Source organism: Convolutriloba macropyga, chromosome 12 (genome assembly GCF_964194025.1).
Source record: "Convolutriloba macropyga chromosome 12, txConMacr16.3, whole genome shotgun sequence".
Taxonomy (NCBI): Eukaryota; Metazoa; Xenacoelomorpha; order Acoela; family Convolutidae; genus Convolutriloba; species Convolutriloba macropyga.
Genome location: NC_134479.1, coordinates 27368044 through 27377655, shown reverse-complemented (window position 1 = coordinate 27377655; position 9612 = coordinate 27368044). Strand labels below are relative to the sequence as shown.

General features: G+C 37.0%; 1 protein-coding gene across 1 annotated transcript; it reads left to right on the top strand.

The window, feature by feature from the left end:
- The first annotated feature begins 2016 nt into the window (after positions 1-2016).
- Positions 2017-7261, top strand: LOC142350805 (patched domain-containing protein 3-like). The gene is made up of 3 exons (XM_075402761.1): positions 2017-2166; positions 3156-3317; positions 6795-7261. Exons 2-3 carry the CDS (start codon positions 3161-3163, stop codon positions 7214-7216), a joined length of 579 nt encoding a protein of 192 aa, XP_075258876.1. The 5' UTR covers positions 2017-2166; positions 3156-3160; the 3' UTR covers positions 7217-7261.
- The last annotated feature ends 2351 nt before the right edge of the window (positions 7262-9612 follow it).

The window sequence follows — 9612 nt, the reverse complement described above, 5'->3', positions numbered from 1 at the left end:
CCGAGTCTTATTATTGACACAAATAATCAATTTTCTATTGCTCCTAACATTATTTCTGCAGTGGGTTATGTGTTGACAGATGTCTAGAGAGCTTAGAAATGTCTTTTCATAACAAAATTGTGTTTTCGGTACTGCTCAGTATTGTTGGTTCTTTTTGTTGTCTTTTCCACACAGACGCTTTACCTAGAAGGCCCAGTTAAAATAAAAAAAGCAATTCATTTAATTGCTTTTTTCAAATTAAAGTTTGTAATGGTTTTTAGTGTATTATACATATAATGGCTTCAACGCTGTGGCTTCGATACATTGTTTGTGAAATTTCTATTTTATCCTTTCCTGATTTGCTGTTTTTTGTCGTCCTATGATTTGGCTGCAATACTAACAAGCACAACTAGATTCCTGAGCAGTTGCAAATTGATCTATTTTTGTTCGAAATTCAAAGCGTATGGTTTGTTGGAACATCTGAACTTATTTCTTTAAAAAAAATCAATTGATTTTTGAGCTTTGTCACATTTATGTTATTTCTTTCAATCTTGTAGCTTATTCTCTGTAATGATAGGTCGCATCCTCTTTCCAGTAAACCAAGATCTTATCTCTATTATAGTTTTATTTTAAACCAATGAATTCTTGGCTTTGGTACTACGCACTTTTTAATTTTAAAAAAGTCGTCCAATTTTTTACGGATAACAACAAGTCTCAATTGCTTCACGTATAAAATAGCCTCCCAATGAGCCGAATTGATACGAATTGGTTTAAAAAAAAAATGAATTTGGTTGTTTTCAAAAATGTGAGTTGTTTTTTTGAACTTTGTCCTTTTTGCTCTTTATTGTCGGCCTGTCACTAAGTCGCATTATTGAGAGGTATTAGATCTTATCCAAAGAACATTTCATGAAGTACAGGTTGATTTGTTTAGATTGGGTTTTATCGGATTCCTTTTTCCTTTTTTATTTTCTGTTTTTTAAATATATTCATCAAGTTTTGGTCGGAATTAGTGTTTGCTAGTATTTGTTTTTGGGTGTGTCTTGTCCAGTATCTTCCTTGATGTCCTGTCTCATCAGCTCTCTAATCCATCTTAATTTTTTCACTTAATTGTTTGCTGAAAGATGTGAGAGTTTTTGAACCATTTCTTTCTCTTCCCCATTTGGTAGACTAATAATTCAAAACTTGGATGGGCGGGGTCGGAACATCATGTGCGAACGCACATTACCGAGCCTCATTGTTACAATTTTTTGATTTTTTGTTTTTTTAAATTTTGGTAGATTCTGAAAAAGACAGATGTGAAAACAAAATACAGACGTTATGTATTAGTTTGCTCCAAATGTACTTTGCCGTCAAATCTACCTTTTGGGGCTTTTAATAAAAACAAATGCCGTAAAACGTACACTTTTTTGAAAATAAAGGTAAAAATCCAAATTTTCCGAATCATGTTTCCAATAGTTAACTTGAGTTCTCCCAGGCAGGTTCTAATCTATTTGAGGTCCGTATAATCTTAGACTGTTTGTCTGTATAATTGTCATTTAGGCAGTATAAAAAATTATGCTTTCTTTCTTTTGTGAAAAACAGCTTCAATTAACTTCAATTTTTAGTTCTAATTTTGTATTTATTGATTAATGACTTAAAAAGGCCAAGTTTAGAAACCAGATTTTCTCAAGATCTATCTCTCGATACGTGTTTACTGCAACTTGTTTTCTTAATCCGCCAATAGAACTGCCAGGGCTTTTACGCATTTTTTTAACAAATCTCAGTAAATTTGTTTCAGAACAGTACGTTTTGCTGCCTTATGTTGTCTTATAATTTAACCCAAAAAAACGCTGGTTTTACAATCGTGATATGAGGAATTCTCAACAAATTATCAATCTAGAAGATCTGAATGATCGATAATTTCGTTCTTGATAAAAACCGAAAGCCTGCCAATAAGTACATATCAATAAGTCGTCCAATGAAAATTATAATTAAAACGAAGAGCGACAAATTAAAATGAAGAGCTACACAGGGTAAAATAGTCTAAATGTGAAAAAGAGCCCTTGGCCTTAACGTAGGAATCTACATGGAGGACAATATTGGTAGCAATTGTAACTTGTTCAGTGCTGGTGTTCTTTATCATTCCTGAAATAAGAGTGTTCATATGTGTCGTCATCACAACATCAGCTGCCATTCTGTCTACTTTAGGCCAACCAAATCTGTTTTATTGGGTCCCGGGTCGAATGTCCTCCCTAAAATCCTCCCATTTTGATGTAAGAATGGGGGGTAATTTGTCTATGGGGGGTAAATTGATGTAAGAGTGTGGGGGTAATTTGTTCAGAGGGGGTAAAATGATGTAAGAGTTGGGCTGCAACGGGAGGACTTTTGAGTAATTACCCCCCATGACTGAAATTGCCATGTAAGAGTGGGCTGCAATGGGCTGCAATGGGAGGACTTTTAAGGAATTACCCCCCTGACTTAAATTGCCATGCAAGAGTGGGCTGCAATGGGCTGCAATGGGAGGACTTTTAAGGAATTACCCCCCTGACTTAAATTGCCATGCAAGAGTGGGCTGCAATGGGCTGCAATGGGAGGACTTTTAAGGAATTACCCCCCTGACTTAAATTGCCATGCAAGAGTGGGCTGCAATGGGCTGCAATGGGAGGACTTTTAAGGAATTACCCCCCTGACTTAAATTGCCATGCAAGAGTGGGCTGCAATGGGCTGCAATGGGAGGACTTTTAAGGAATTACCCCCCTGACTTAAATTGCCATGCAAGAGTGGGCTGCAATGGGCTGCAATGGGAGGACTTTTAAGGAATTACCCCCCTGACTTAAATTGCCATGTAAGAGTTGGCTGCAATGGGCTGCAATGGGAGGACTTTTAAGGAATTACCCACCCCCCCCCCCTGACTGAAATTGCCATGTAAGAGTGGGCTGCAATGGGCTGCAATGGGAGGAGTTTGATGGGAAAGACCCAAACAACTAAATCTTTCATGACGTGACATTAATCTTTTGGGGATTGAAAATTATTTTACCCATTGCTTGAAGATTAATGGACACTCTATACTGACACTAAGAGACTTCTAATTAAAGTTTCTGCCAAAAATTTAGACAGTACTGCACTGGCTTTTTTCAGCGCTCATGATTAAAAAAATGGTTAAGGAAAAATAAACAGATTTTGTAATATGGAACCAGGAGTAATGGCTTTCTTTGGATTGAAGTACAACATGTTGACATACACTGAGATTCTGATCTCGATTGGACTGAGTATAGACTACATGAGTCATAGTGGGTACAGTTTCGTGGTAGAGGAAGGCACGTCACTACAGAGGAGCGAAAAAGCACTGGGTGCTATGGGTAAGTTTATAGTTGCCCTGAACGTGACTGGATGGTTATCTTGTAAGATCTTACAAGATTCCTACAAAAAATGTTTATCTTGCAAGATCTTTTAAGACGAATGGTTATCTTGTAAAGTTCTTTTAAGATGAATGGTTATCTTGTAAGATCTTGTAAGACGAATGGCTATCTTGTAAGACTCTTGTAAGACGAATGTTGTTTATCTTGTAACATTCAGTCAGAAAATCTTGTAAGACGATGCATCCTCTTGTAAGATTCTGTCAGAATATGGTAAGATCTTACAAGATAACCATTTGGAGTTGTCCCGGATAGTTTTTGACCCATTGAAAAGATGCTGATTGTTGTTAATACTAATATTGGTTTTAGAAATAGGGTTAAATATTGGTTTTCCAGCCCGCAAAAATTTATTCTTCTGGGTTTGATTCTGATGGGTATATGATGTTCAATTTTTACGTTTCTGGTTGGGATGTGTTTGCCCGGACATGAGTCTAAGAGCATATTGAGTCCCGGACTTTAGTCTGAACAAAGTCTGACCTGATCCAGCACATTTCAAGAGTAAAATTTTAATTCAGTTCTGCAACATTGCATCTCCAGAACACTTTAAGTTTCTTTATGTGCAGTTCTTTTTCATTATGATTGTATCAAGGACATGGAGATGACCCAGGCTAAACTTATCCTGTACAGTCTGAAAATTACTCATACCCCAAAATTAAGTCTGAGCAGGGTAATGTCATACTTTTGTAGCTTATAACTGGTAATTACTATAGAAGTATACACACTACTTATATATAAGCTAGTTTGTAGGCAAAAACCACCAGCTTAGTACTTACGACTTGCTACGCAAATTAATTGTTACAAGCACCCACGCGGAAGTCCGAGTCGCGTGTAAATCAAACCTTGTTAGCGGGAGTTAAGCTCTTTATATTTTTTTTTCATGAAGTAAATTTTAATCCAAAATCAAGACTGCCCGGCGTAAATTGGGACAAAAACAGAGTACGGTCCATCCTAAAAAACAGAATGTCTCTATACTGATGCAGCGCTGATTTACTCTGCCACCAACCTCCGGGTAATAAAATTTTTTTAACCCACTCCCCCTCTCTACTTTAATTTTTCTTTTTTAATGAGCAGGGTGCTAAAAAACGCGCCTTGCAGTTTTTAAAGAAATTTCAAAAACTAACATCGATGACAGCATATTTTTGTTTGTTTTTGTTTTTTATCTTCATCGTTTACCCACCAATTATTTTGGTTTTTGATGAAATGTTATCAAATTTATCAGGTTTCTCGGTTCAAATCCGCATAGTGAGTTTTGAATTGAATTCAATTCAAAGATCCTGGAGATAAGTGGGCATGCCGAATAATCGACTGATTTAAAAAAAACAACTGAAGGTAATTCAAACGGAGCAGAAGAGTGGAAGATTCTACGTGCCCAATCGCCATAACAATTTTAAATGCCACAGTATGCAAAATCAAAAACATATTTCATAAGCCTGCCTATAATTGAAGTTCACGCAATGTTTTGTTCAATACGCCACAATCTATCTTTTATTTGAGTAAATTGTCCCGAATTTGATTGTTATTGATATCTACGCCAACTAAAAAAATCCCTCGCATTATTTCTACATACAGATTCAGATTACAGAATTACAAAACCTACGTTACGGGGAGCATATGGTTCTTGACTAATCTGGTTTCTACCTTGTACTGCAGTTACTTAATAAGTAAATTCTTAAAATAAATATCGACTAAATGAAGCTTTTATTCGTGTGTTCCAAAAACCAAAATGTGTGCTCAATTTTAGAAGGGTAATTTTTTTTGTGTCCTGAAATTCTGAGATGATAGATTTTTCAAGAAAGTTTATTATTTTTGAGGTAGGGCAATTAGTTAAAATGCAACAAAATATTTTGCAAAATCATGCAACAGGAAGCAAAAGCATAACTTTACCATGCCTGCGCATAAACGTCACAATGTTTGCTAAGATTAAAACAGTCATGGTGTAGATCGCAGTTATATCTCGAAAATTGATTGGTGTGGAATGAGTCTGAACATTTATACAATGTTTTATGTTTTTGTTGTTCTATGATTGCTGAATAAAAAGAATCATACGAAAAGCTTGTTACTTTTCATTGAAACAAGTTCAACTGAACTACCGGAAAATTCAGGATAAAAACCTAATTGCATAATCAACGCGTAATTCTCAAACTGAACTGAACCTACTAAGTTCTGACCAAAACATTTTCTGACCAAAGTTTGATAATCCGATAACTATCGTGCTTGTTTATGACAGGAGAAAATTTGTTTTGTGAAATACTTTAACAGAGATAAATTGTTCTGAAATATACTTGAAAGAGTTTAACAAGGTAGCTGACTTCTATTGAATTTTTGCAAGAACACTATCGAAATAATGAAAAGAACTGTGTCATTAAACTTAGAATTTATCTTAGAGTTTACTAACTTAAAATATGTTAATAAACTCACAACAAAACTTACCAGCTCATAGCGACAGCTGCAGCTCAAAAAGTTAGAAAAAGATTTTTAATCAAGTTTGAGATTCATGTATGTCAACTATTTTTGGATATTTAATGGTCAGTGCAATTTTCTAAACTATTGCAATTGAAGTAAATTTTGGCCTATAAATATGAAATGGCACCACCTGACAGGCATTGATATAATCTCATTTTTAATATGTAATTTATTTTTTAGATAAAAACTGTAATGAGGTTTGTTTTTCGGACTATAAATTCAAATATTTTTTTGCTAAATTTTCACTCTTCGTGAATCCTTTAAAATTAATGATTATTAGTCTAAAAATTTTTTTCTCTCATTTTTCCATTGAGTCAAAAAACAGCTTCATTGTCTATTGCGCCATAACTTGAACTTCCTAATTGGAGTTGTTGCACTACCGTGTCTTCGTTCCTGCCAACAAACAGTACCATTAAAAACTTTTTCTCAAGGTTTGAAAGACGGCAGCCAAACTTGATTAAGGTAGAACATTGCCGAACCCATTGCTAATCCATATCAGAAAGATTTATAACCAGCCTAATATGATCACTGATTCAAAGTTATGATCGGGTCGCTTTTTATTTTTAAGAATTATGATGGGGGGGGGGGGTCAATTTAAATTTAGGTCTGGGCCAAAACTTATTAAGTCAGACTCCAAAACTTCGCCCAAACTTGGCTAGTCGGTTGCCTACCAGGCTTACTTCACATGTGTTCCCCTTCTGCCAAAATAGCTGCTGAATCGTGAGATTCGTTCTATTTTTTCGATAAAAATTTAGAAATAGGAAAATTAATAGAAGAAAAGTTATACGAGAAATTTCACCATTCTGTAAAATTATGGACGAAGCTACGAGTACCTTGTTTGCTAACCAGCAAAATAAATAAACCTACAATAAAGCAGCCAAAAATGACATCTTTATTGATCGTTGTGCGATTGAAATGACATCATTATTGATCGTTGTGCGAGTTTTGTGTTTCCAGGAATTGCTCTGACCAACGCCGCCCTCTCGTCAATTGTGGGATTCATGTTCCTTTCATTCACATCAGTACACGCCTTCAAGACATGTTTCATCAGTTTCATCACACTGTTCGTGCTGAGTTTTGTCTATGGTGTCATATTTCTCCCTACTTTACTTTCATTCGTCGGAGGGTCCAAACACAAATCTTCTGTCATAATTTGCGATGATAATGAGGACATGAATGATCTGTATGCATTCGGGACAATTGGAAATTCTCACAAACAAGAACGTCATTTCTTAACCGATTTCATAAGATTCACCCGAGCGAAGAATGTTGAACCGAAAAACGGAAAAGTGAAGTTGGAAAACGAACATTCAGATGAAGACTTTGATCCGCTTTTAGACTGTGATAATGAAATTGAGATTATTTCTTCAATCAGTTGAATGAACAACTTTATAAGAGCTTCGAAAAAAACTTTTTATATGTTCTACGGATTTTTATAGATTTAAAGAAACTTTTTAAAAAATTTAATAGATTTTGCGTGCAGATTATACCATAACGTCATAACGGAGAACGAAAGAACGAAAAACCGAACTCGGCGCGGCAACGCCAAACCACACAGCAGCACTTAACCACTGACTCGCGCGCACGCACAATCACACACACACACACACACACACACACACACACACACACACACACACACACACACACACACACACCACACGCATACATACAAAGTCACATATACACAATCACCAAGATCGCACATTCACACAAACACATATAAACACACACAAACACACACAACACACACATACACACATACCGCACGCATACATACAAAGTCACATATACACAAACACCGCAAACACCAAAATCGCACAAGCTCACAAACACATACAAACACAAACAAACACACACACACACACACCACACGCACACATACAAACTCACATATAAACACACACCAAGATCGCACATGCACACAAACACAGACAAACACACGCACACACACACCACACCCACACATATAAACTCACATATGCACACACATCAAGTTCACACATGCACTCAAACAAACACAAACAGACACAAACACACACTCACACACACACACACGCCACACAGACACATGCAAACTCACATACACACACAAACACACACACACCAAGATCGCACATGCACACAAACACATAAAAAAAGACACACACAGCACACGCACACATACAAACTCACATATACAGACAACAAGAACACACATGCACACAAGCACACGAACACACACACACACACACCTCACACGCACATAAACACACACACACATATTGGAACACATACGCACAAATGCACATATACATATACACACACGCGCATATACAAACTCAGACATACACACACCAAGAACACACATGCACATACACACACCCAACCAACACGCACACAAACCCACACACTCACCTACTCACCCACATACACACATATGCGCAAATGCACACACACATACACAGACGCGCGCATACAAACTCACATTTACACGCACCAAGAACACACATGCACACAAGCACACAAACACAAACACACACACCTCACCCGCACATAAACACACACAAAATCACCAACACAGCCACATACGCACAAATGCACACGCAGTCACATGCACACACGCGCCCATTCAAACTCACGCATACGTCAAGAACACACATGCACACACACACCCAACCAACCCGCACACAAACACACACACACTCACCTACTCACTCATATACACACATATGCACAAAAAGCAAACACTCACCTACTCACCCACATACACACATATGCACAAATGCACACCCACACACATATATATACACACACGCACATACAAACTCACACGCACTCACACACAGGCAAACAAATTTTTACTCGAAAGAATGACAAAGTATTGCACTACATTTATTGTAGTAATTCACAAACTCACACACTTACACACAAGCGCACATACTCCCATTTTTTGAGTAATAGATAGCGCGGATAATGAGATGTTGAATTGGAAACATGTACTTAGTTACAGTCATCACTATCTAGTATAACGCATAATTGTTTGTATTACTAATGTGAGGAAATAAGCTAAGCATTAGCTCTTACTGCCCGAGCTATATCGCTAAGCATTTAGCCGCCACTCTCAACTGAGCTTGTTGTTGTTGGCGGCTATTGCTCTGCTGCGGGGCTTGAATCGCCAGCCAGTGAATTGAATCCTCGCAGAGTTGGAAAAAGTACTTCTACTACAAATTCACTGCATTTTGTAGTGCTGGTTTCTACTTTTTGCCAGCTGGCATAGTCTCATCGGTTGATTCAGTATGTCGACACAGACTACAGCAATAGCACAGTAGGATTGCATCAGATAGCATTAAAAATGATTGAGTTGTTTTGTTTTGTATGTAGCACTGCTACATCTTACCCCAGTTTTGAGAAATTTGAAAAAATTTTTCAGTTTGTGAATATGGCTTCCTCTGGTTGATCCGAATCTCTTTCTCTTCTTGTATTGCTTTGTTGCCTCCAGTTATTGCGCTTTGTTGACACATCTGCTACGGCAATAATTCAATAATTTTCAGGTACCATTGTGTGGGCAAAATCTACCTCACCGAAAAGCCATTTTAGGCAAACTTTTGAAATCAACGCTCTTTTGGCGTTTTCAATAATAAATGAATGTATCTGACTGATAAATTGAACATCGCAGTCCGAAATCAGAATAATAACTATTGGTAGCAACATAAATAATGCAAGAATTTCATCCCTCCGGGGACAAAAAGAAAAGTAGTGGTAACAGTTAACGAAAGGAAGAAGGCATCACATT

Bases quoted from the DNA above. Each gene is read 5' to 3' on its own strand.
- LOC142350805 (XM_075402761.1), top strand. From the start codon at position 3,161: ATGGCTTTCTTTGGATTGAAGTACAACATGTTGACATACACTGAGATT. The intron at 3,318-6,794 runs GTAAGTTTATAG...TTGTGTTTCCAG, and splicing joins AAAAGCACTGGGTGCTATGG to GAATTGCTCTGACCAACGCC.